Source organism: Phragmites australis, chromosome 6 (genome assembly GCF_958298935.1).
Source record: "Phragmites australis chromosome 6, lpPhrAust1.1, whole genome shotgun sequence".
Lineage (NCBI taxonomy): Eukaryota > Viridiplantae > Streptophyta > Magnoliopsida > Poales > Poaceae > Phragmites > Phragmites australis.
In genome coordinates this window covers 16,034,847-16,060,921 of record NC_084926.1, presented here as the reverse complement: position 1 = coordinate 16,060,921, position 26,075 = coordinate 16,034,847, and the positions used below count along the sequence as shown (strand labels likewise).

Genomic DNA, 26,075 nt, shown 5'->3' with positions numbered 1-26,075 from the left:
AGGATCCACTGGCCTGGGAATTGGTTTGGACAATGGAGTTCAATGCTTGGAGGAGTGCCAAGTGATCCCAGCTCGATGGCGTAGATGCAGGTGCCAGTGACAAAGAGGCTACCAGCGCATGCTAGTTAGAAGGAGCCCCCGGATGCGGATCGAGCACGCCGGTGTTGGACGAGCGCTAGGGAATAAGCTACGCCTTCACTGGACATGTCCACGGGTTGAAGGTGGGTAGTTAGGGCATTGCAGTACCAGATGGAGGGCATGGAGGAGTAGCAGAATTGGTCGATCTAGAAGGGTTAGAGACCTAATTGTTGTGACCACCATTATTTTTCTTCTTCTGTGAATGGTGCCCACTAGAGCCCTATGCCAGATCAGGAATAGGAGAGGATGAACCCGATCATCTTGCAAAGAGTGCCTGGGAAGCATGTTGCTTTTTTGACCAATCAACTTGAAGTTATTCAAGAAGAAGTGTAGATCGCATAGATAAAAGGGACGGCAGAGGGTCTTTACTAGTGATTTGGGGATCACATGGCGAAACTTCTAGTTGAGGCCGTGTAGGAGATTGAGCAATTGGTTCTCCTTGCGCACCAGCTGTCCGATGTCGCGAAGAGCATCAGTAAGCATTTTCATCTTGGAGCAGTACTGCATCACTAACAAATCGCCTTGGAGCGTGCTACATAATTCTACCTCGAGGTAAACCGTGCGTGTTAGGCCCTCGATGGAACAGCAAACGCTAAAGGCGGAATTGTTCAGCTACATCACAAGGTCTAGAATTTCCTTGGACACAGTGGCATACTGGCGATGGCGTGATCCACCATCACCCATTCGGGGTCATTGGGGGCATTGTTCAGTGCAACGTTGATGTGAATGCCAAGGGAGAACTTTCCAAAGACAGTATCGAAGAAGGTCTACCATTGGGTGTAGTTGGATTCCAGTAAGTCGAGAGTGATGGGAAGATGTGAGTGGATGTTCACCATCTGAATTGTAGAAGATGAGGAAGCAGGTGGGATGGTGGGCTGGGTACTTGGCATGGCGCTAGTGCCAGGATGTTTAGGGGAGGGTGGCGGGGAAGAAGAAGAAGAAGAGGCAACAGAGGTGGAAGAAGACATGGTAGCGAAAGTTTGTGCGGTGAGCAATTGATCAATGGTGGACTAAACTTGCTCCAACATCATGGAGAGGATTATAATACAACTTGATGATGTATTACTTGATCAGTGTGCTATTTATAGCAATTACAAAGATGGCTCATGCTAACAATCTCGTAACTGACCGAGCTAAACTCCAACGCTCCTAACAAACTAAGCAAGCTAACTGAGTTTGAGCTGATTATACAGAAGGGTTTGACAGAGTTCTTGTACACATTGTCATGATATGCGCTAACAGGCGGCCTGGGATGGGGGTGTTGGCCGCTAGGCCTTTTCGGGCTCTGTGGATGCTCGTGAGCGAAAACCTACACACACCCTAACCCGTGATCCCTACCAGGCTAAAATTGCACCCACCCCGTCCCGCCCCCACCAATGTAAAATCCACGGGAACCCGACCCGCTCCAACCCGACCTATTGCCAGCCCGGCAGCCCTTCATGAGATTGACAGCATGTTGGCGGCTTTTACTTGGAGACGGCATCGTGTTGAGAAGGCTTTGGACAAAGCGACATTTGGAGCGATCTGTCTTGGTCACTTGAACCTAGTTATGCAAACGGATTAATGGACCAAACTACACATGCCCTGGCAGGCTGAAACATCGAATAGCACCCCATCGCTGTTGGATCACGCGCGCCTACCAGTAGTAAAGAACCCGCATGGGATCACACGCAACGAACAGCTCGGGTCAAGCCGCTGTTTCTTTCTAATTTCACCTGCCCCAAACCCCGACCTGCACAGCTCAACTATAAAACTGTTCTTATCTGTTATGATTTCGCGTTGTTATCTGTTAATACCATGCGTCAGTTGCGTTTGCATGCCCCCCCCCTATAAAACTGCTCTGCTTTACTGCGTTCTCCCCAGCTAGCAAGCCTGTGCGGCTGTGTGAAAGAACACTACACCGCTTCTCTCCCGATGCTGCCGTCTTCCAGGGCGAGGTGAGCGTCAAGGAACTCCTCACCGTTTTTTGGCTCTTGTTGCCATGTTAACCCGGCGAGCATTCCAATCTGGCTCCGAGTTTCTGACCACTGTTCGCCGTGCCGTGCAGATCCAGGTCCTGGGGAGCTGCGCCGTGGACTGCTCCGCCGTCTCCCAGACTTAAGTATCGGCACGAGCGCAGCCGGTCCACCACGTACTCGCCACTCGTTTCCGAGGTGCGTACGAGAACCTGTATGTTACATGCATGGCTCACAGCTGCGCGGATCGTGCGCGCAAATTTCGTTGGTGGTAAGGTGATCGTGATGGACTCATCATTGCAGAGTCACAGTGGCGACGGCGGCAGCCTGATGGAGGAGGAGCTCCGGACGGCAGAGATGGAGGGGGAGCGCCGGACGACAAAGATGGAGGAGAAGGCGCGCCCGCAGCAAGAGCCGATGGAGCTGCAGAGCGACGGCAATAGTGCCCACGATTCGAGCGACGCGTCCGACGAGCGGTTGCAGCTCCTGGAGCGGGAGGTGGCGGTGGCGAAGCAGACGGAGATGAAGATGCTGGAGTCGCTGATCCTCCAGACCAAGGAGCTGGAGCAGGCCAAGATCGCGCTCGAGGATGCCAAGCTCGAGGTCGCCACGCTGCGGCGGCAGGGCGGCGCCGAACCGGCCCCGCAGCAGTGGAGCGTCATTGACCTCATGTTCGGCGGCGTCGATGAGGAGATCAACGGGCTCAAGGCCAAGCTCCAGGCGGCGGTGCTGGCCGAGGAGCGGAGCAGGAAGGCGGCCGACGACCTCACCGCGGCGCTGTCCGCGGTGACCATGGAGGCGAAGCAGGTGAAGGCCTGGCTCTCCGACGCGCAGGCCGAGCTGGAGGGCGCGAACGCCGAGGTCGAGCGGCTTAGGGGGCTGCTTCATGCCGCCGAGGCGGAGCTGTGGTCGACCACCGAGCAGGTCGGCACGCTCACGTCCGAGTGGAAGGAGGCCGCGGTCGCGTGGCGCGCCAGGGAGAAGGCGCTGCTCGGGCGCGCCCGCGTGGCCGAGGAGGAGGTGGGAGCGGCGCGGCGCGAGAACGCCGAGCTCGCCGATGCGCACCAGGCGCTCAGCGACGAGAACGGCGGCCTGCACATCGCGCTGGAGCAGGCCGTCGAGGAGGCCAACGCGGCAACCGAGTCGCTCGAGCTGGCGAGCGGCGAGAACGCCAAGCTGCAGGACGCCGTCGCAGAGAAAGAGCGCGCCCTGGAGACACTGCGGCGGGAGAATGAGAGCCTCAAGGCCAGCGAGGCCGCGGCGCGGGAGCGCGCTAAGGAGCTCGACGGCCAGCTCGCAGCGACACGAAAGACAGGTCCCGTCGGAAAGGCGGCGGAGCTGCCACTGGAAAAGTGGAGAAGCGAGGTGATGCAGGGCAAGCTCAGCGCGGCGTTCTTGGACTCCGGCAGGGTGATGGCGGGGCGGAAGGACAGGATGTTCGCGTCGCTCAGCAACCTGGCCGAGCTCAAGTCGGCGGCGGCCGCGGCGGCCATGGAGGACTACGACTACGAGTTCGACCACTTCGACGCGGGCCAGTACGGTGGCACGGAGCACACTTTGAAGCACAGGAGGAGGAGGTCGATTCTGAAAAAGTTCGGGGATCTCTTCAGGAGGAGAAGCTTGAACAAGTCCAACCTGGGGCCGCCGGTGCTGCACCACTAGCCGCAATCTTGGTAGATCATAGATGTTTGCGAGATGCTTGCTTGCAGTGTGCCAGTGTGCTCGACATGCACACAGAATAAGTGAAAAAAGTATATCATCGTCACCATGGCCTTCACTTCATGCTTCCGCTGAAACTCTGATCGTACTGCGTCCATGGAACCGTTGTCTTCTTAAGGATAGAATTACAGAGTGATGCAGCAGGTTGAAAGGAGATGACATTGTTTCAGATGATCTCGACGGTGCCAATATTTCACTGTATTGCATAATCCGGTCGGTGTATCCGTGTCTGGTGATGATGTCAGTTAGGTGTGTCAACGACTTGAAAGTTTTTTTTTTCCATTTTGTTCTTGGCTAAAGGATGATCGGTGCACTTGAGCACGACGCGATTGAACACTGTCGACCATTTCAACACTTGCGTCGTCTGAGCAACGAACATCTTCTGACCCAGGATGTATAGTATGCGGGGTATGTTTACACAATGTGTGTCTGTTTCTCTCCCAAAAATCATTCATTCATTCCTCGTGGTAAAATACGGAACGGGTTGTATCTTTGGGTGGTATACCGAATCAGGTTCCTATGGTGGTATTTTCCGAAACCGGTGATCTTTCGGTGATATGAAATTAGCAAGGTGTCCAACGCTAACCTCGTTGCAATATTTTATCACGGTAATTTTTTTATTAAAAATTAGTCTCTTTCACTTTTTTTTTCACAAGGTTAGAGTCATTTAATTACAAAACTCATAAAATTAGAGGAATAGATAAAAAATTATATTAGTAGAAGAGAAAATTATTTATACTTCAAACTTGTACCCCAATTATATATATGTATTGGTTTGATTTGTATATATTTTGATCAACTATTAAAATCGTACGTCAGGTATAAACAATTCAAACAAAGTCAAAATAGATTTATCTTGTTTGTTGCCTGTCGGATGCGATGACCTTAAGCTATACGGTGCTTTTTAATATATTATCTTAGTAAGAATTTTTAATTTTATTATTATTATAAAATTTAGCTATTGATTAATTGTATTTTACCTGGACTCTTTATTTAAATATTTGATTTTTATAATAATTTATTTTTTAGAACTTTATCTGATATGAATCTTTATTTTTTCTATTCTAATCCAAACTTCAATTATTATTTATTTATTTTGAATCATTATTTTGAAATTTTGCTTTCTAAACCGTATGAAAATAAAATAACTATTTTTTCATAATTTTTAATTCCGAATTTAGCTATTTATTAATCGTATTTGATATAAACTCTTAGATTTAATATAGATCATTAGATATTTATAATAATGAATAGTCTAGATTTTTTTTCGATTAACGTATAATTTGTGATTTTGAGAGCCAATATAGTGGCTTCTTTTAGCACTTAACACTTAAATAACAATATAATAGATGAATCATCTTATCTTGGAAATCAGGCACTCTGCCAGATCACAAGGTGTTTCTAGCCCACAAGCCGTGCAAATCAGTGACAGCTCCTGATGGCAGTGAAAACAATTGGGCTTGTATCCCTTCGCTTGTTCTGGCCCGCCGCACCGCGCCGCACCGCCCGTCCGCACTCTATTGTTATAAAAAAAATCAAAAAATAGCTAAAAAATCATAAAAATCGGAAAAAAAGGAAAAGTTGAGAAGAGAGAGGAGAAGAGAGGAGAGGAGAGGGGAGGAAGAGAGGTCGGCGAAGCCCTGCTGTATTTGGGTCGCGAATTTGAAGAAAAATTTCGGGTAAATCTTTTTTTTCTTTTTATTGTTGTTAATTTGTGCAGTAGTAGTATATGACATAGGTTTTAGACATTTATGACCTAGGGTTTAGAAAATTATCAAATTTATTTAGAAAATGGTACGATAGCAGTTCAATATAGAATATTATTTTTAGTATATTATTTTCAGTATGTTACCTGTAGTATATTATTTTTAGTATATTATTTTCAGTATGTTATTTGTAGTATATTATTTTTAGTATATTATTTGTACCTACGGACGTAGGAGGCAACAATAGATGATAATTTGCGAACCTAGGGTAGCATTTAAAAATTATTTTATCCGATAATCAGAAATATAGTTTGTTGTCTTAACATGAGTTACGTTTGCGGGTGTTTCCAGGGATGATAGATAAATTAATTTTTCAGATATATTATGGTGAGGGTGAAATTAGGTACGGTCCCAACGGTGTAGATCTGTCTGGATTTCGTCATGTCATAAAGGGGCTTAGTAAAGCTAATGAGAGGACTATTGTGGGTGTGTGCAAATGGCTCATGCGGTTTTTTCAACTGGATCCGCAGCAATATGAGCTGAAGTTGAAAGCTGTCCTGAGCCGTGCTAGTCATGGATACTTTGGTGAGCTTGTTCCCATCGAAGCCACATCAACTTAGAGGCAGTGTGTAGATATATGCTGTGAACGTGGCCTGTCGCTTGTTTTGTTAGCTGAGGCGTACCTGAAAGATCAAAATGAGGTGAACTCTGCAGAAGCAGTAGCAGGACCAAGTGAGGCAGTGGAAGATGAGTCAGAGGCGGCTAATGTAGGGTCCAGGGAGGAGGATGGTGATGTTCCAGAGCTGCAGCCGATGGGTGTAGCTGATGAAGGGGAGCACATCCCTAGCATCATTGAAGATATGGATTTGGAGGATGAAGAGTTGGAGGAAGGCCTTGCCGATGGGGATTCGTCTGATGAGGAGGCTAATGCTCCCGTTCCTGCAGAGTGGCGGGATCAAGAATTTTTGAAGTTGGTGGTTAGCGAGGCTGACCAAACACCGTGGCAGTACCATGAGAATGAGGTTTCACAGGGTGCTATGTACCCTACAAAAGAGGCAGTTATTGATGTAGTGAAATTCTGGTCGTTGTCTCTTCGTAGGCAATTCAAGGTTGTTAAATCAAGTAAAAGAGAGTATGATGTGAAGTGCTTGGTTCCTCAGTGCCCTTGGCGGGTGCACGCATTCAGAGGGAAATGGGCAGACTACTGGCAATGCTCAATAGTTAAGGAACATAATTGTCACATTGAGGAAATGGAGTTCGCCCACCGGAACCTGTCTTCTGCTTTCATTGCAAATGTTATGTATGGAGAGATTGTGGATAACCTAAGGTATGAGCCACGATCAATAATCCGTGCTATTGAGCAAAGGTTCCAGTACACAATAAACTATGCGAAGGCATGGAGGGCGAAACAAAAGGCTATTGAGATGAGGTTCGGTACATATGAAGATTCGTATCACAATCTACCTCGTCAATTAGCCACAATTTGTGCAAGAAATCCAGGCAACTACTATGATATCAAGCATTATCCCTCTACTGATGTGGAGTACAACGGAAAAAGAGTGTTGCACCGTGCTTTCTTTGCATTCGCTGCAACTATCAAAGCATTTAGATATTGTCGACCCATCATATGCCTAGATGGAACATTCCTGACTGGGAAGTACAAAGGGCAAATTTTGTCTGCAATAGGGGTCGACGGTAACAACCAAGTCCTGCCACTAGGGTTTGCGTTCGTGGAGAGTGAGAACGGGGACAGCTGGTATTAGTTCCTAGAGCGGGTTAAGCATGCAATTGTTCTTGACCGACCAGATATGTATCTCATTCATGATAAACATGCAGGATTGTTGCAGACTTTGCTGGATATGCAACATGGTAGCGTGCAACGGGGTGTACCAGTACAGTGGCCAGATCTCAAAAGCAGGTGGTGCATGCGACATATGGGTGCGAACTTCTACAGACAGTTTAAAAACAAAGAGTTAATGAAGCTCTTCAAGAAGTTGTGCAGTCAGAACCAGCAACGTAAGTTCAATGCATTATGGGCAAGACTTGATGAACTGACTCTTAAACAAACTGCGGAGGCTGCACCTAACGGTGAGGAACCAATAGCTCTCGGTTCTCTCCCAACTGATACTCCGCAGATTATAAGGAGATCGGACTCATCTATTAGGAGCTTCTCACAGTGGATACGCAATGAGCCGAATGAAAAATGGGCTCTGCTGTACGACAGTGGTGGTGCTAGATATGGAGTAATGACTACAAACCTTGCTGAGGTTTATAACTGGGTCATGCGAGGAATGAGGTCCCTACCACTAGTTGGAATTGTAGAAGGCATTTTGCATGGGACCTACAAGTACTTCATTGATCGGTATGGAGCTGCTAAGCTTGTAATGGAGGACAATCGTATGCTTTACAGGCGGATGCTATGTGAGTATATGGAGAAGGCAAATAGGAAGGCCCACATGCATCGCGCAAATCAAGAGAGCACTGCAGAGCACAGGTTCAGTGTCCTGTGTCGGGATAAGGGTCGGAGGGGGGGGTAGACGTGAGCGGCATGTTCAAGAGTGTGTGCTAAGGAGTGGGACATGCATATGTAGTTGTCAGAAGCCACAATTACTCCACAAACCTTGTACACATATCATAGCTGCGTACGCGGAGCACCATATGCTTCCCAGGCAATATGTGTCACAATATTTCATGAAAGATCAAATACTGAATACCTGGAACCAGGAGTTGTATGGTTACGGCATTGTTGACACTTTTACAAGTAACCCAGGGCCTGCAAGAATATATGTGCCTGATTTGGGAAAGATGAAGAACGCACCGGGCCGAAGACAAACTCGTCGGATTCGCAACGATATGGATGAATCTGAGGCTGGCCCTAGGATTAAGCGATGCAGTCAGTGCAATGAAGTAGGTCACACTTATAAATATTGTCCCAAAAATGCAGGCGGTGATGCACCTGTTGTCTAGGTGAGCTTCATGTGTGTTGAGGTAGTTTTGTACCATTTTAATATTTGTTAATTTCGCATATAGTTAATTTGCATTCAAAGTATATTGTTCTTGTATTTATTTATCAATGTATTAATGTACATCTCTTTCAAATGAAGAGATGGCTCACCCTTCAACCCCCGAGCTTTTGGACCCTGCCGTGGACAAGAAGCATCGCAGCTTCTTATCCGCCGAGCACCAGACGGAGCTAGGAGTGTTTCGCCCACGAGGCCCTGGAGAGCTGCTGACGATAGACGAGCGATGGAGCCACAGTACTTAGAAAATTTGATACGAAATTGTCATATCACTGCTGTTGTTACATATTATTGATATACTGCAATACTTATAGGTTGGCAGAGGCCGGACTCCTACCGCTTTGCCGGTTGGTCGAGGCCCGATCGACGAAGAACCCTGAGGTTGCGGCCCGTCGTTTGTACTTCGATCGGTCGCTGATAGTAGCACTGGTCGACTGTTGGAGGCCGGAGACACATACGTTCCACCTCCCGTGCGGAGAGATGACCCCGACCCTGCAGGACGTCTCCTACCTCTTAGGCCTTCCTTGCGCGGGAGCTGCGGTTGGGGGTCATCGATATGCAGGCTGACTGGATGAACGACATGCATCAGCGATTTGAGCCGGTGGAGCGAAAGGCGGACGCACCCCCCTACGTGCCTGAGTTCTTATCCGATGCACGAGGGCCAACGAAGAAGTGGATCCTACAGTTCCAGGTACGGTAACATACAACCTATCGAATACTAACAAAGTATGTCGTAATGATTCGGTCTGACACCAGTCATATGTGCAGCCGGTGTACATACATCCACACGCCAATGCATATGCGGTCTCGAGACATTTGGAGGTCTTCCTGCTTTGGTTGTTTGGGTGGGTGATGTTCACTAGTGGCCAAGGCCACCTGGTTACGAGGACGCTTGTGCCGTACGCCCGGTCGATAGCTAGTACACATGGACGCCTGCCGATCCTTCACAGTCCTCCTACCCTAGTCAGGAGGATGAGGCTGGCCCCGACACCGCATACGACATCGTCCGTGACTTCTTCGGGGGCACACCAGACTACGACGTCCTTCAGCGGTCCCAGGTTTCCAGTGCACCGCTTCGGACACAGCCCACGCAGGACGAGCCCTCGACACCGATGGTCCCTACTAGGCCTACCAGACACGTTGGTCCACCCGACTCCCTCACCTACTCCAGGGGTCACGTGAGGGTTAACCAGCGGCATCGGGACCACGATGGGGCGCACGGTCGACGGCAATGAGGGAGGCATGAGTAGCATTTTACATTTTATGTAACTAACATATGCATATTCGCTTCGTGATGTACTCCTATGTATTAAGACACGTTTACTTTGTATGGTCGACTTAGCATTTCGTAAATGCATTTCATATTCAGACACGTTCAATGAAGAAGTGACCACAGCACTAAACTTTAACCATGACTTGACAACACATGCCTCCTGCCGCAGGCTTTAAACAAGATGTGACAACACTACCCAGCTTTTTCCAATCAGTAAATGACAACACGGGTACCAATAAACGTGGAATCTCTGACCATGGGCAATGACACAACTTTCACATTCTTCAAGATGGAATTTGATGCTCCTCCCACCAGCTACGCCCATACCCTCACTCCTTTCTTCCAGAGCAAATCCAATGCTCCTGCCTCCCCCAACTATTAATAGCCGAACCTCCTTACGGTGAAGCATCGCTCATTTCTCATATCTCTCAAGTGCAATGTCTTCCTCAGCTCCATCCAGCCCACAAAAAAACATTGGAGGACTACCGTACCTGAAGGTCTCGAACCACCAATATGCTTCTGTGGTGACCTTTGTAAGCTACGCGAGTCGCAGGACATCTCATACACCTATGGGCTGCGCTTCTTCATGTGTGCCAACTACGAGTATGACAAGCCTCGCCATGCAACAACTGGTTATCGACCGATACGGTAACAGATATCCGCCTCATCTCTTCCGATTACGCACCCTCTTTTACTAACCGCTCATCTTGTTCCATTTGTTCAGTCCCCTCCACCGCTCTGTGATTTTATTCAGTGGCTCGACAATGAGCAAAATGACTCACAGAAGCTGTGGGTCGACATGAACATGACGTGGAGAAGGGAAGCGTACGCACATCGGGAGTACGAGTAACAACAAGAGGAACTTCACCTCAAGCGGGAGGAAGAAGAGCGCATGAGGAAGGCGGCGCACGACGTTACCGTGGCTCAGGCTCGAGAGGCTGAGAGGGAAAGGAAGCTGGAGAGAGCCCGCTGTGCTAAGGCGGCAGGTCCCGATGCCCTCCGAAAGGGAAAGTATCCTAGATGCACGCAGTAGAGAGTACCTAACGTAACCCGACATACTTTCCCTCCCTAAGGCATGTTATGATTAGGATCGGCGCACTAATAAGTAGGTCTTAGTGCGAACCGTACATGCCACCTTTGTTTCCTCATCGTGTCATCGCGGTTACAGTGTATTGTAATGTTTTCACCCTGTGTTTAATACTATGTTTGTCCTCGTTCGCACCCCATACCCACGTAAAATGTTGCAACTACTAATTACTGATTTTTTCTCCCGTTATTACATAACCTACTCTAAATTTAATTTCTTAATTTCCTTACACCCCTTCCTTTTTTATTTCTTTAATTACAAAAATAATACATTTTTAGACGACAAAATGGGAAAAAAATATTTTTAGAGGAAAAAATGCCCCTAACCTCCCCCTGAGAGGGCGGCTAGGGGCTAACCGCCCCTTCAAGGCCTAACCGCCCCCTGAGAGGGCGGTTAGCCCCTCTTGCTGCCCTCTGAGGGGGCGGTTAGACCTACCGCCCTCTCAGGGGGCGGTTAGGAACCGTAACCACCCTCTCAGAGGGCTGCAGACGCCTAGTTTTGCAAATACCTTCGCCGGGAATCTATTTATTTAAATTTTAACTCAAAAAAATATAAAAAAAAAACTCGCATATGCTCGCTGGTGATGGGCTGTGTCCCATTTACGCTGGTGAGCTGCTGCAAACATTCACTCTCAAATGTTGCCTGCAAACATTCAAACATACACTTCAACAAATTATATGAAGTACTAAAATCCATTTCCAAAAGAACTGAACACACACCAAATCCTCTGAAAAAAGGAGAACACGCACCAAATAAATGACACAAGTCATCACGTCAACAATAGAACACCATGAATTTTCACAGGCGATAACTTGGACACCGTGACCAAAAAAGAACATCAGGAAATTAAGCAAACCTTATACTAGTATCAGTATGCTGTTGCTCTGCTAATGCTTCTGCGTCAGAGGAGTAATTACCCTCTCCATATTTACCCAAGGGGAGCCACCTGGTACCGTAGCAAGAGCCGTCTTCTCCTTCCACTCCATCACCGACCTCCTCCCCTCTCTCCCCTCCCATCACCTGCCGTATCGCCATCTCCACCTCCTCCCTCGTGGCGTCCTCGCTGGTCTCACTACCAGGGCACACGGCAAAGCCCTAAAAACACTCGGCAAAGTGTTTGCCGAGTGTAACACTCGGCATAACACTGTCGGCATACACAGTGCCGGCAAACAGCTGTTTGCCGAGTGTTTTATATCGCGCACTCGGCAAACATATTTGCCGAGAGCCAAATACGACACTCGGCCAAAAAAAGTGACCTAACGGCGCCAGGGCCTTAACGTCCTCTTTGCCGAGTGTCTAAGGTATACACTCGGCAAACTCGAGGACACGTGGCGCTCGCACATCGTCCCTTTTTTAGGGCAGTTTGCCGACTTTGCCGAGTGTCCGTGGAATACACTCGGTAAATCACGGCATGTTTGCCGAGTGTATTGGAGGGTACTCGGCAAAGTGACCACAGAATAGCGCCCAGATAGCACTTTTTGCCGAGTGTATACACTCGGCAAACTGCCATCCAAAATGCCAGATTGAACAGCCTTGCGACACGTGTCATGTTTGCTGAGTGTTACACTCGGCATAGCCTTGTTTACCGAGTGTTACACTCGGCAAATTATTATATACCAGATGGCCAATTGATCCATACCAGATTCAAAACTGTCGCTGCAATTCAAAACAATTTATATATATTTCACAGATTACCACATTCACATAAATATCGCATATTACACAAACATCACATAAACCGTCGCATAAACATCACATATGCCACAAACATCACATAAACCGTCACATAAACATCGCAAGTGACACAAACATCACAAATTGTCGTGACAAGATAGCAAAATATAGTCCAAACAAAAAGAAAATGTTGCAGGCCGTAACGGACTCCACACTTGATTACCACCTTAACCTGCATCAATCAAGGAGCAGAAACACTAAGTAATAAGTATGCATTTGAAAGTAAACAGAAATGCTAAGTATGGATATGGGGTTACAAAAGTAAGTTTGATCGACTCTAGCCTTAACGTTATCCTTCGTCTTCTCAGGAATGTCCATGATTGTTCCAAAAATGGCCTCAGCGACATTCTTTTCAGTGTGCATTACATCAATGTTATGTGGAAGAAGGAGATCATCGAAGTAGGGGAGATTCCACAAGCATGGCTTGTGAGTCCAGGCGTGTTGCTCACCATATCCCAGAAATCCATCTCCTTGGGCATTGGCCTCGAGAGCGTCTAACTGAGCACGAACCGCGGCACCGGTCATCTTAGGTGGTGCTGAGCCTTCGACAACTACATCTTTCATAAAGTTCTGCACGTCTTGTCTGAATGGATGGTCAAGAGGAAGGAATTGTCGATGCTTGTCGAAGGAAGAATATTTGCCACCCTTTGTCAACCAAATGAACATCAGAGCCGCCCTGCATACTGGGCATGGGAACTTCCCATGCACACACCAGCCACAGAATATCCCATACGCCGATAGGTCATGCAGGGAGTACTGGTACCAAACATGCATTTTGAAGTTTGTCTTTGTAGCTCGGTCGTATGTCCAGACCCCATCCTCCCAAGCACGGACCAAATCATCCATCAGCGGCTCCATGTACACACTCATATTCTTCCTTGGGTATTCAAGCCCCGGAATTATCAGCGACAGGAATATGTTCTGTCGTTGAAAGATGACACCGCGGGGGGGGGGGGAGATTGAGGGGAATAACAAACATGGGCCAACAGCTGTATGAGGCACAAGTCATACCATATGGATTGAACCCATTAGTTGCGAGCGCAATTCGTACATTACGAGCCTCTAGAGCTTTTTCACGATGAATCAGATCGAACCTCTTCCATGCTTCACCATCCGATGGATGTACCAGCTTGTCAGGATTGTATCGACGCCCATCTTTGTGCCATGTCATCTGTTTAGCAGATTCCACAGTCATATACAGCCGTTGGATTCTCGGTACGAATGGAAGATACCGAAGGATCTTCACGGGGATTGCGAGCTGCCTCTTCTGACCATCACCAGAGTCTACCTCAAGATACCTAGAGGAATTGCACTTCACACAGTACTTTGCGTCCGCGTATTCTTTCCTAAATAAGATGCATCCCTTTGGACAAGCATGTATCTGCTCATATGGCATCTTAAGTGCACGGAGGACTTTCTTCGACTCGTACATGCTCTTTGGCAGAATGTGACCTTCCGGGAGAAGGCTACCAACAATTGTCAGCATTGCGTCGAAGGTTTCTCGGCTGCAGCTAAACTGGGACTTGATAGCCATTAGGCGTCCGATGGCATCCAGTTGAGAAACCTTGGAATGCCCGTGAAGGGGTTGCTGCGCCGTAGACAACATATCATAAAAGTCCTTTGCGGTTGACTCCGGCACTTCCTCCATACGTGCTTCATTAAAATATGCGTCATGAAAGTCATCTAGCATGTCTCCGACCCTGACATCATAGTCGTTGGTGCGTTGACGCACCACCTCCTCTCTGGCACGTTCGGACTCACCATGGTAGGTCCACCGGGTATAGTGTGGCATAAACCCATTCTTACAAAGGTGTTGACCCATGACCTCCTTTGTTTGTTGACGCGCGTTTGCACAAATACTGCAGGGGCACCAAGTTCCACGAGGTCCCTTAGGCCTAGCAAATGCTAATTCCAAGAATGTATCGGTCTTCTGGATCCATTCATCGGTCAAAAAACCCTGACTAGAGCGGCCAGTGTACATCCACTCACGATCATCCATCCTCTAACATATTGGGAAACATACACATATAATATTTTTTATTCAGCAAGTAATATAAAAATCAATTTCATCTACCTATGCAATTAATTATTTCCATCAAATATTTGTGTTTTACCATAAGAGGGAATCGGCATGCATCAAACTATCTAATAGGTAAAGATAGGTCCTAATCCCACCCGACGATGTGTAGATTGGGCCGTTTCCATGCTCTACTCCGATCCGAGACAGAATTTCGGCAGCACCTCCCCGCTGTTCTCCAAATACACGTCTCGGCAACAAGCCAAGACAATGTGTATCCGGAGAACAACGGGGAGACGCTGCCGAAACTCTGTCTCGGATCGGAGTAGAGCATTGAAACGAACCCAATCTACACATCCTCGGGCTGTCCAAAAAATGTGGACAATTCGAAACAGTTACGGTTATAGATATGCAAAGACTTGCATATTTATAACCATAACTCTTTCAAACGGGAGACGCATAGGTTACGCGACATGCACATCCTAAACCCTAAATCAGCCAAAATTCAAAATTTCGGCGGCACCTCCTTTGTAATAAATAGCAAAACTGGCATAACGGCGCATGGCGTGTGACGGTACCTTGTACCCCGGGTGTCGGAGGGGGGCGACGCGAGGCGGCGTCGGGCGGCGGCGTGAGGCGGGGCGGCAGCGGAGGAGGGGGAGCTGGCCGGCGCGGAGCGGGCCGGCGCGGGGCGGCGCTGGCCGGCGCGAGGCGGAGCAGGCGGGGCGGGTGCGGGCGGGGCGGCGCTGGTGGGGCGGCGCGGAGCGGGCTGGCGCGGGCGGGGCGGCGTCGGGCGGCGGCGCGAGGCGGGGCGGCGGCGCGAGGCTGGGCGGCAGCAGCGGAGGGGGAGCTGGGAGGAGGGGGAGGGCGGCGCTGGCGGCAGCGGCGGATGGGGGCGCGGGAGGCGGCGGCGGCGACCGGGGAGAAGGAAAGGATATTCTGAGATCTGTCCCCACGCGCGGCCGGGGTGGGGAAACCCTATATTCGGTAAATTGCCGAGTGTCGTTTTTTGCCAAGTTTCAAATCTAGAACACTCGGCAAAGCCCGGGTTTGCCGAGTGCCAAATCACGAACACTCGGCAAATCACTTGTTTGCCGAGTGTGAACGCAAGAACACTCGGCAAATCACTTGTTTGCCGAGTGTGAACGCAAGAACAATCGGCAAATCACTTGTTTGCCGAGTGTGAACGCAAGAACACTCGGCAAACACCTGATTTTTTTTTTGCAAAAAATGCACTTAATGAATTAAAAATAGCAAACGGACCCACAAAAATGCCAGATTTTAACATCAAATATGCTATGTTGTATGTTGAGTGTAGAAAAAGTTTCAAGGTCAAACGACGATTCAACCGTCACTTCGGCTTCAAACCTGATCCGTTCCCTCTCGAAACCACAATTCTTACTCGGAGATGCTTCGGTTTCTAAGCATCGTACGTGATAACTTTTGCGAAACCTTCTCAAATTTTTATCACAGCCTCTACGTATCATATCATGACACTATGGCAAGTCTCATGTTTTTCAGACTTCATTTGTTTTTTTTTTTGAATTAGAAAACCAATAAGCTACATGTTGGTGGTCGAGTGTTGCCGCCCAGATGTTTCAAATTTCTTTTCATTTCTTGGGTAAGGCCTAAAAATAGACTCAACAACATGAATATGATTTTTCTACCCATTTTTGTTCATTATTTCATGTACTTGCAGATCAAATTTGACTTATATCCATTAAAAGCCAAGAAATGCACTTAATGAATTAAAAATAGCAAACGGACCCAGAAAAATGCCAAAGTTTAACATGGAATATGCTATGTTGTATGTTGAGTGTAGAAAAAGTTTCAAGGTCAAACGATGATTCAATCGTCACTTTGGTTTCAAACCAGATCCGTTCCCTCTCGAAACCACGATTCTTTTTCGGAGATGCTTCGGTTTCTAAGCATCGTACGTGATAGCTTTTGCGAAACCTTCTCAAATTTTTACCGCAGCCTCTACGTATCATATCATAACACCATGGCAAGTCTCATGTTTTTTTTGTTGCTTTTTTGTTCCACCACATCTCACTATGCTACCAGCTACCTTCTCTGATGCACTTAACGATGAACCAAGCAAAATCCATAGATCAGAAGGGCAGCTTGGTGTGTCAAGCTGATCTGCTTTTGCTTCTTCCACTTGGGAAGCATTGAAAATTCCTTCTTTGTCTGGATGACAGCTGGAATGATAGTATATAGCAGAGAAATTTCTTTTTTAAGGCAAAGAAGAAGAATTGTCATTCTCCTTTGTTTGTGAGCTCAGCTCATCACACGGTAGCATCTTTGACACATGTTCAGAGCACAACTGATTCCAAGGGCCGCTCCCAGGAGTCCACATCTGCTGCATCTCAATCTTGAAGCACGACTGAATTCTAACTCCAAGTTCATAACAATATCATTCTTAAACCATACTGCAGTAGTACCGGAATCGATGTGTGACGACCCTTGATCGGTTGTTATTACGAGAAAGAAAAGAGAACAAAAAAAAACCAAAAAGAAAATAAAGAAAAAAAATAGTTTGCCGAGTGCTTAATATCGGGCACTCGGCAAACCTTTATGTTTGCCGGGCAAAGGGGCGACTCGCCGTCAGCCGCCGAACGGAGGGACACGTGACGCGTTGTTTGCTGAGTGCCCGAATTCGCCGAGTGTTTTTTCTGTCTTTTGCCGAGTGCTATTGTTTGTCGAGTGTTTTTTGAGGTATTTACCGAGTGCCTAATTGTTTGCTGAGTGCTTTCGTCGGCACTCGGCGTAGGTGGTTGTTCGCCGAATGCCCGATATAATGCACTCGGCATACACGTAGGCACTCGGCGTACACATCGTTTTCGGTAGTGTCTCCACGCCGACGCGCCACTCCGTGCAGGCGAGCCTGCTGTTGGGCTGCTGGTCGCCCGTGAACGGCCAGCACAGCATCGGCACCCCGGCGCAGACGCTCTCCAGCATCGAGTTCCACCCGCAGTGCGTCAGGAACGCGCCGACCACCTAGTGCCGGAGGCCCGGAGCACCGCCTCCTGCGGGCACCAGCTCGTCACGAGGCCCCTCCCCTCCGTCTCCGCCAAGAACTCCAGGGGCAGAACTGCAGTACGTACGTTGGTCCTTCCTGACCACCCACAGGAAGTCGTAGCCGCTGTTGGCCCGCCCCCACGCGAGCTCTACCAGCTGTTCGCTTGTCGGTGACACTAGGCTGCCGAAGCTGGCGAACACCACCGAGTTAGGCCGCTTGCCTGCAAGCCAGTCCAGGCACGCGCGATTCTCCTTGGAAAGGTTGGATCCCAGCGTCGTGTCGTCGTCGGCCGGATCACCGCCGGCGGCGATGACTTACCTTTGAGTGCAAGTGTGCAACAAAACCCTTGGCAACAAACTGGTGGCACTGCTGGAAAGCCATGAACGAGCTGGCGCTTGTGATCCAGAAGGTGACGCAGGGCAGGCCAATCTCCTCGGCCGCATGCAAGACGTGCTCGACGTCGGAGACGAGGCAGGTCACCGGCCGGTGAAGATCGGAAGAGGTCACGAGCTTCGTGAAGTGCGGGTCCATGGGCTCCAGGGAGCGGGGCAGGGCGGCCATGTCCTGGGCCGCGCGCGCGGAGGAGGCGCCGGCGGTTGTGCTCGGTGTGGACGAAGGTGACGTCGAAGCCGTTGCGGTGGTGGAGGAGCCTGGCGAGCTGGAACGCCGGGGTGACGTGGCCCTGCGCTGGGAACGGGAAGAACACCAGGTGAGGCTTCAGGGCGCCGGCCGGTGCCATCGCATGGCCACTCGCTCCGATACCTAATTGCGTAACATGGACGTGCAGTGAAAAACTCATCTGGATAAATTTCTGTTTGAGTAGTCTCCTTATACGACAGGCTTTTATTTTCTCTCTGCATGGGGTGCAGGAAAAAATAAGTATTATTTCATCTCATTTTTTTCTGTAGATGAGTAGATAATAATGTCGTCTTGATGTGATCAAGACTAAAATCATGAATGATTGTCTTCTAGCTAAATGGATTTGGGAAAAAAAATCTGGCTCTAACGAGACTTGTGTCATCTTTGAAAGCCAAATAAGAAAGATCTATGCTTTTTTTTTTACCTCTCAATGTGAGGGTTTCGTAATTCTGGCAAGACTTACATAAAATTTAGCACTTGTTTCAACATGGGGTGATTTAAGTAAATAATGGAGGAAAAGTGAGGTTTTGAAAAGATGTGTGGCTAGGTAATACTTTTTTACATATCCAATATCCTGATATTTTCAAGATGTGCGTGATTTGATATCCTAGTGAAGGAGTGTTTTGAGGAGGAGGAATGAAATATCGAGTTCAAAAGAACCTTCACTGAACAGAACAATCTCCAATGGTGTTTCATGCTGACTATATTTCAAGTGGTCCAGCTAAATGAGTTGGATGATGAGGTGGCTCTTGACAAATCTAACATATTCTCCACAAGATCTCTTTATAAATTTATAACCTTTGGAGTTATGGTTAACAAGGGAGCTGAAAACCCTTTGGAAATGTGGCATATCTCTCAGGATCAAAGTTTTTCTTTAGCAAATGTTCTAGGAAAAGCTACATGCGCTAGCAAGCCTAAAGAAAAGAGGTTGGAAGGGAAATGAGTTGTGTCGTATATGCGGAAAGAAAAAGACCACTGACCATATTTTCTTTAGACATCACATTTCGAAGTTTATATGGTGCTGCACTAGGGATGCATTTGGATGTGATGGGGGGAAGCATGTGGATGTGATGGGTACCCATCATCGGTGGCTAATTTATGGGTGAATTGGCTACCTAGTAAATTTGATATTTCATAACATTTGAGTATGTTTATGTTTGTGAGTGTAGCTTGGGCTATTTGGAAGATGCACACCAAAATGATGATTGAAAAGATATTTTCAAATAAGCTGGCTGACATTGTATTATCTGGTATTTCTTTTCTGTAGAAATGGCAGCTGCTCCTCAAAAAGGGCCCAAAGCTCAAAGTTGAGAAATTACCTTCTGCATGCTAGAATGGATGAAGAGTTTTGCACCTACTCAAGAGATTCTCACTGGCATTATTGAGGTGTAGGTTTTTCTATTCTTTATCTGAGTATCTTGCTACTCTGCCCTTCATATGGATTCATGTTTCTGAGCTCATAGAGAGTTGTTTGGCTCTGTTTTGGTAGTTTGAGCTGATCTTGTTAAGCTAAGATCATCTCCAACAGCTATCTTAAATTTTCATCCTCAAAACACTATTACAGCATCCCCTATCACTATTACAGCATCCCTTATTTTTCTACTGTAGCAACACTGTAGTACTAGATAGAGGATCTGTTGGAGATGAATTTCCAGTGATACAGTAGACCGCAAAGCACTGTAGCACTGAAAAAGGCAGATTTGAGGACTCTCTTGGAGATGGCCTAATCCCCACCGAATCTGGTTTTCAATATAAACCGAGAATGGTCTTTTTAAAAAAAAAATAATAATAATGATGGCGTTGGGTCAGAACCATTTGGTGACGTGCCAGCCTCTGCATATAAGTGTACTGGACCAAAATGCCAAGGTGACAAACAGATTGCTCCACAAACATGGCATAGAGAAATTTCACCATCGCATGGACAGCTAGCCGCTCGGTGTGAAACATTTTAACTGTTTGACAAGCTAAGTTGGCACCAACTCTCGACATCATTGGCCATCGAGCAACAGATGAACTATACAAAGCCTGAGGAACATGACGATAAAACTAGTGCGTCATTGCTGCCGCTGTGGCACGTACCAACATGGACGGATCCAGGGAGGGCTTGAGCCCCTACCCCAGACACACTTGAGAGTTCCCCTTACCCCTATACAATTTTTAGAAGAGAGAAGAAAGAAGAGAAAAGAGAAAAGAGAGAAGGGATTGAACCCCACCAAATTTTTTATTCTAGATCCACCACTGCGTACAAACCACTAAATGTGGCTGGACGCACTTAGCATCCTAGACCCACTGTCAGTATGATTGTCCGGGACCAGGCGCATCCTATGACTGGGGCTCGCTCAAGTTCGCAAGGACTCTGAAATCAGGCTCTCGCTCGGGTCAAAATCAGGTGTTTCTAGTTGTCGATTGTTATACACCCTGCAAATCACTGCGGTGCTCCTTTTTTCAGTGACAGTAGCAGCAATCACCAAGGTCAGCCTCTGCCTTTGAGCATTCTCAGCGTGAGAACCAGCAGTGTTGTCATTCGCGTTACTTCCTGAAACTGATTTCACCGTTCTTCAGGGTATTTTACATGTCTCATGAGCCACAACAGAAAGGAGAACCCTTGCATAGCATAAACCACCATACCCAGAATGGTAAGGGAACAGCAACCCAGTGAACAGCAAACAAGAGAAAAAATGCACCATACCATACAAGTTAGAACACACGCACACACGGGTGAAAAACACCTCTGCAGTTCTTCACTACTCCATTCTTCATTGATCTTCCCTGATCGTTTGATGTAAGCCAATGCCCCTTGTTGTTAACCACCTACAAGACAATATTAAAGGTTTCATAATCAGAGAATATACAACACACTTGTAATTTTTCGAAAATGCTATTTACACCCTATATGAATTTAGTATATTTCCATGTCAACCAAGTACGAGCTGTGTAACCTTTTTTTCTTATCCGCGAGTGCTGTGAACAAGAATACACAATCTCTTGAGGCATAGAAGACGTCATTTACATTTGCACAAGGAAAAACAATATTTACAAAAAGAACTTTCCTTACATGTGAATTACTTGCACGTACTGGTGAAGAGTAAAATTTTAATTATGTAATCCATTATCCATGCACAATGGAGAAATACAGTGTGCAAAAATGGTACTAATAGGCAGTAGGATGAGAGCATATATAGAGGAAAGGAATAAATAAGATAATGACAAAAACTCTAGCTACCTTGCGGAAACAATGCTAGCATAGGTATAGCAGACAAGGGACAAGTGAGGTTAAAATGTGCTCCTGGTTGGTAGCGTTGCAGGAGAACGAAGACAAGCCAATCGTGGGCATAGCTGGGTGGGAAAATCATCTTTGTCCAAAAAAGGAAAAACTAGATGACAACCCAAACTAATTAAAGGATGATCTCAAGTCGTTAGCAGAATGATTCCATGGCAAAATATCAAATACGACTTTAAAAACTCATTATTAGGTTTACCCCCATTGAACTCACAAAAAAAAAGAAGGGACTGTGAAACAACCATTTTTAGTTGTATTGCATTTAAAGGGCCCAAAGACGTCTATTATGATCTAAAACGAGGTAATTGTAAGGGACCCTGTGAGAAACCACCCGCCTGGCCTAATCTAAAACATGAGCTTCTTCAGAAATAACTACATACTTAACGATTTTGTCCACATAGATTATAACAAGCGAACTGCTGGCATTAATATGTGAACCAGGACATGCAAGAAAAAGAACCGTATGAGTGCACCAGATAAACAAATAGAATTTTCCCCTTGCCATCAAATTGCCTAGTTTCATTCGACTATTGTGGTAAAACAGGAGTCTCACATCCAGTTAAACTCATCCCCAGTACAAAACTAAGTAAATAACTTAAGAGAAATTTCATCCAAGAGTGTGTTAGATATCAATGTTTTTTAAGATTTATGTATGAGGATGACTTCCAACACAATCAAGCTGACAAATCCATTACATCATAACTAGGTTGGTGGGCTGGCACAAAGGCATAGCATGGCCTAGCTGCAATCAAGTCTCTCTATCATTATCTATAAAAGAAACTAATTTTCCTCGTAAAAAGATAGAACAAATTAATTACGGAATGTCTCTTCCTCAATTGCCTGAAAATTTTATCTCTCAGTCACCTGAAATTACATGTTTGGTCTGAAATTACTCTACTACAAATGTATAATTTTAGTAGAAGTCTGGTGTAATTTTGAGCTGTCCATTTAAATAGTGCATGTGAGATGTTAGATACTGATCTAACAGATGAGAATTAGTGATTGAGAGTACTTTTATTTTCAGTCATTTGAGGACATCCACTCCCAATTAATTATATCCATCATATCCTTGGAATTTGGATGTGCTGTATAATGATGTCTAACGGTTGTGATTTAATCACTATGAGGACCCAATAATTGAAACCTTTTTTTTGCGAGAATTTCTAGTGTATTTCTCTGTTTCTCAGGTTCTATAGAACACCTGTCATCAGCTTTTATGATGTATTAGATTTTGACAAGTTACAGAAGAATGTGATAATTCGTAGTTTGTAATATCTACTAGTAACATATACTACAATCATCATCTTGGCATCGTTTCAGAGCTTCTTGTGCCAAATTTTCTCATATATATCTCAATGTGACAACAAAATGGCTGGAAGATAAAGCTCTTACTGAAAATAGCCCTTGGGGAATTGCTATTGCCCGGCTGCTGCCGATCCAGGCCAATTCGAGCCACCAGCACTCCCTCTGAGCTCCTCCATCCACTCCTTGAAGAACTCTGGATCAAAACCCCGCTCCTCAACCTCCTCGAGGTCACAATTCCCTTCAATTCCTCCTTCTTCCATCGCATCAAGAAACGGCTCTGTAAGTCCTGTCACCACATTCTTGTTTGGTTCGGTGATGGCTGGAGTGTGGCCTTCAAAGAGGGCAAGATGGCCGAACAGCTTGTCCTTGCGGGAGAAGGTGGTGCCGCAGGAGCAGCGCCACTGTGCCTCCTCGCCGCAGTGGCGGAGGTGGCTACGGAGATCAGCAAGAACAGCGAAGCGCTTCTTGCCGCCGCAGCGCTCGCAGGAGTAAAGCTTGGGGCAGTGGCTACGCCGGAAGTGGTTCCGCGCGCAGACCGCCGACTTGAGCGGTCGGAAGCGGCGGTGCGCACGGTTCCTGTTGCATCCAGCGAAGGGGCAAGAGAACCGCACGTCGCGGCCGACGGGCGGCTTCGCCTGGCCGGGGCGGGAGAGCGCGTCCAGGGTCTTGAAGCGGTCGCCGTGCGCGCGCATGTGCATCCTGAGGTTGGCGTCCCGGCGGAAGCCCTTGCCGCAGATCTCGCAGAAGTGGACGTGCTCCGCCAGCAGCTCGGCGGCATCGAGCTCCACTACTTCGTAGTCGCCGTCATCCTTGGCGGCTTCTTGGGGGTGCTCTTGGGCGGAGACGGCCGCGATGGGGAGCTCTCGGACGGGGGCCGGGGCAGCGGCGGGAGGAGATGGGGCCGGGAAGGGGACGGAGGAAGCGAGGAGCGATGCGGCGTTGAGGACAACGAGTTGCGCGGTGGAGGAGATCTCGGAGGAGACGGAGTGGATGTCGTATGAGGACAGGGGCTGGGACTCGCCCGAGAGGGAGGCGGCGACGCGGCGCCGTATGGCGGTCATGCGATCCCCGAGGGCAGCCAGCCGGAGGAGAGCGGCGTGGGGGTCCGACCCACTGTCTCCACCCCCGGCTCCGGCGCCGGCGCCGACGCCACACCTAACAAGGGTATCAGAGGATTCAACGCCCGATATGGACCGCGGCGGCACCGCGTCAGCCGTGGACGCGATGGTGCGGCTGCCGCCGGCGCCGGCGAGCTTGTTGGCGGTGAAGTCCATTGCTAGTGGTTGGTGGTACCCAGCTTGGGTCCACGACGCGTTAGATGTTTGTGACGCCTCTTGCGTACAAGTCCATTTCAAACGTGAAGTTTGCATCTGCGTCCCTTCTACCTTTTTCCACCATAAATGTGAACAAATAGGGTGCATTTCCAGTTACGCCCCTTTTGACTTTTTTGACGATCTAGTCTTTCTAATGTTTTTTCTTTTTTGTTTCTGCAGGAAAGGGATTTCTGGAAAAGGCTGTAGCATGCTAGTGCATCCAAAAGAGTAGCCTACCTTGTCTCCGTGTTTTTTCAAACAAAGAGCCCCGTGTAATACCACATTCGACGTAATTTTTGGTGGTTTCTTAAATTTTCATATTTGAATCGACATGTTTCTGTATTCACATAAACATTCCTCTCCACCGTACTTTGTGGAACAAAAAGGGAATTTTTGGTTAGTCTATTTGGTGGAGTAGGGTGTATTTTTGGGCAAGTATATGGGGCATTTCAAAGAGGAGGGGCCGGCGTGAGAAAAGGCCGAACCGATTGGATAGAAGTCGGCGCGGGCCGCGGGGGAGTGTGCGGGAGCGAAGCGGTCGTAATCCAAGTCAACACGGAAACACTCCACACCCTTTCTCACTGACACACTCCACGGAACGGGTGGAGCCCGCATGTCAGTGAGTAGTCCTGGCCCGCAACGGCGTGCCGCTAGGGGTCCCGTGGTGGGCGGGCCTTGTGCCGTGGCGGCCAAGTGGGCAGCTTTTCCGAGGCGCAACGAAGAGGAAAGCCGCTTGGTGGTTGGTTTGCAATTGGACCACTACCTCCGATAATTGAATTAAGATCGTCCTCAGTCATATTCTTTTTATTTCATTTTTTCTAATTATCTCTCCTGTTTTTATTTTTTTATTTTCTCTTATATTTAATAGATATTTTTAAAGAGATTTGTGAAGAGAAATATAGAGAGAATTATGTTCCGGAGATAATGATCTTATAAATCACTTTGTGATGAAAACTGTGAAAGAATGCTATTGAAGTGTTAAAGAAAACAAAAATTCTTTCATAAAAAGATCCTCGTCTACAAAGAGGATCCCTTAAGGATGCCCTAATCTATAGGAATTTGGCACAACTCACAGGCACAGAGTAGAAGTTTTGAGAGTGTTTAGTTACGTGCTGCCCCAGCATGTCATGTCAAATTTTGATGGGTTCCACTGTTTTGGCCTTCATTTGCTTTGATGTTCTTATTTGGCCATGCCATAGAAATTTAGCACTCATAGTAGATGGAGGCCAAAACTTAGCTTAAATCCGGGCGGGCAAATTGGTGACTCCAATTTGACTTGGTCACCTTCCCATGTTGCAGCTAAGGTAATAATCAGGGATTCGTTGGCTTCCATGCAAACCTTTTGGAATTGACAAGCTTAAAACTAATTTATTTTCTAAACCACATATCTAATATATGATTCATTAGTGACATGTAGGTTTCGCATATCATGCTCACCGTTTTGGCTTGGTCACCATTCAAACGCAATGTTTTAGCCTGAAATTTGACACAACCTCATTTTAGTTTAGTTACAAACCAAACGTTATTTCTTAGCCTTGATTTTAGCTTTGCCCCTACTTTGGCCATGGTCAATATTTGGCAAGACCTTCTATGGTTGAAAACCAATCAGCCCCTTGGAACTGGTGGCACAAGACTAATTATGGAAAAGTGATGGTAAGAATCGAAGTGTAATTGAATATATGATTCTACGCACAAACCATTTTTCTTTTTTTCTAAAAAACCCTCGATCGTAGATTTACATACATAGAGTATATAACTGAACATATAAAAATAATATCATCAGATTAGCCTAGTGGTCCTATAATATGTTAATTTTACTGTCCGGTTGTTGCATTAAGCCATTTAGGTCTATTTGATAGGGTTTCGG

General features: G+C 47.2%; 2 protein-coding genes and 1 pseudogene across 2 annotated transcripts; 1 reads left to right on the top strand and 2 right to left on the bottom strand.

The window, feature by feature from the left end:
* The first annotated feature begins 1,905 nt into the window (after window positions 1–1,905).
* On the top strand, window positions 1,906–3,988 carry LOC133921911 (uncharacterized). Its single transcript, XM_062367009.1, has 3 exons — window positions 1,906–2,075; window positions 2,186–2,291; window positions 2,397–3,988. Exons 1-3 carry the CDS (start codon window positions 2,053–2,055, stop codon window positions 3,753–3,755), a joined length of 1,488 nt encoding a protein of 495 aa, XP_062222993.1. The 5' UTR covers window positions 1,906–2,052; the 3' UTR covers window positions 3,756–3,988.
* Window positions 3,989–17,382: 13,394 nt separating this feature from the next.
* LOC133923017 (UDP-glycosyltransferase 85A3-like) lies at window positions 17,383–18,419 on the bottom strand (annotated as a pseudogene).
* A 2,393-nt stretch (window positions 18,420–20,812) lies between these two features.
* On the bottom strand, window positions 20,813–24,278 carry LOC133921910 (protein SENSITIVE TO PROTON RHIZOTOXICITY 1-like). The gene is made up of 2 exons (XM_062367008.1): window positions 22,983–24,278; window positions 20,813–21,121 (listed from the first exon to the last, which is right to left on the bottom strand). Exon 1 carries the CDS (start codon window positions 24,263–24,265, stop codon window positions 23,006–23,008), a length of 1,260 nt encoding a protein of 419 aa, XP_062222992.1. The 5' UTR covers window positions 24,266–24,278; the 3' UTR covers window positions 20,813–21,121; window positions 22,983–23,005.
* Window positions 24,279–26,075: the final 1,797 nt, after the last annotated feature.

What these genes read in the sequence shown, in the direction of transcription:
- LOC133921911 (XM_062367009.1), top strand. Translation starts at nt 2,053, where the DNA reads ATGCTGCCGTCTTCCAGGGCGAG. An exon ending in CTGCCGTCTTCCAGGGCGAG is followed by an intron (nt 2,076 to 2,185) that starts GTGAGCGTCAAG and finishes CGTGCCGTGCAG; the next exon opens with ATCCAGGTCCTGGGGAGCTG. An exon ending in ACTCGCCACTCGTTTCCGAG is followed by an intron (nt 2,292 to 2,396) that starts GTGCGTACGAGA and finishes TCATCATTGCAG; the next exon opens with AGTCACAGTGGCGACGGCGG.
- LOC133921910 (XM_062367008.1), bottom strand. Translation starts at nt 24,265, where the DNA reads ATGCAAACTTCACGTTTGAAATGGACTTGTACGCAAGAGGCGTCACAA.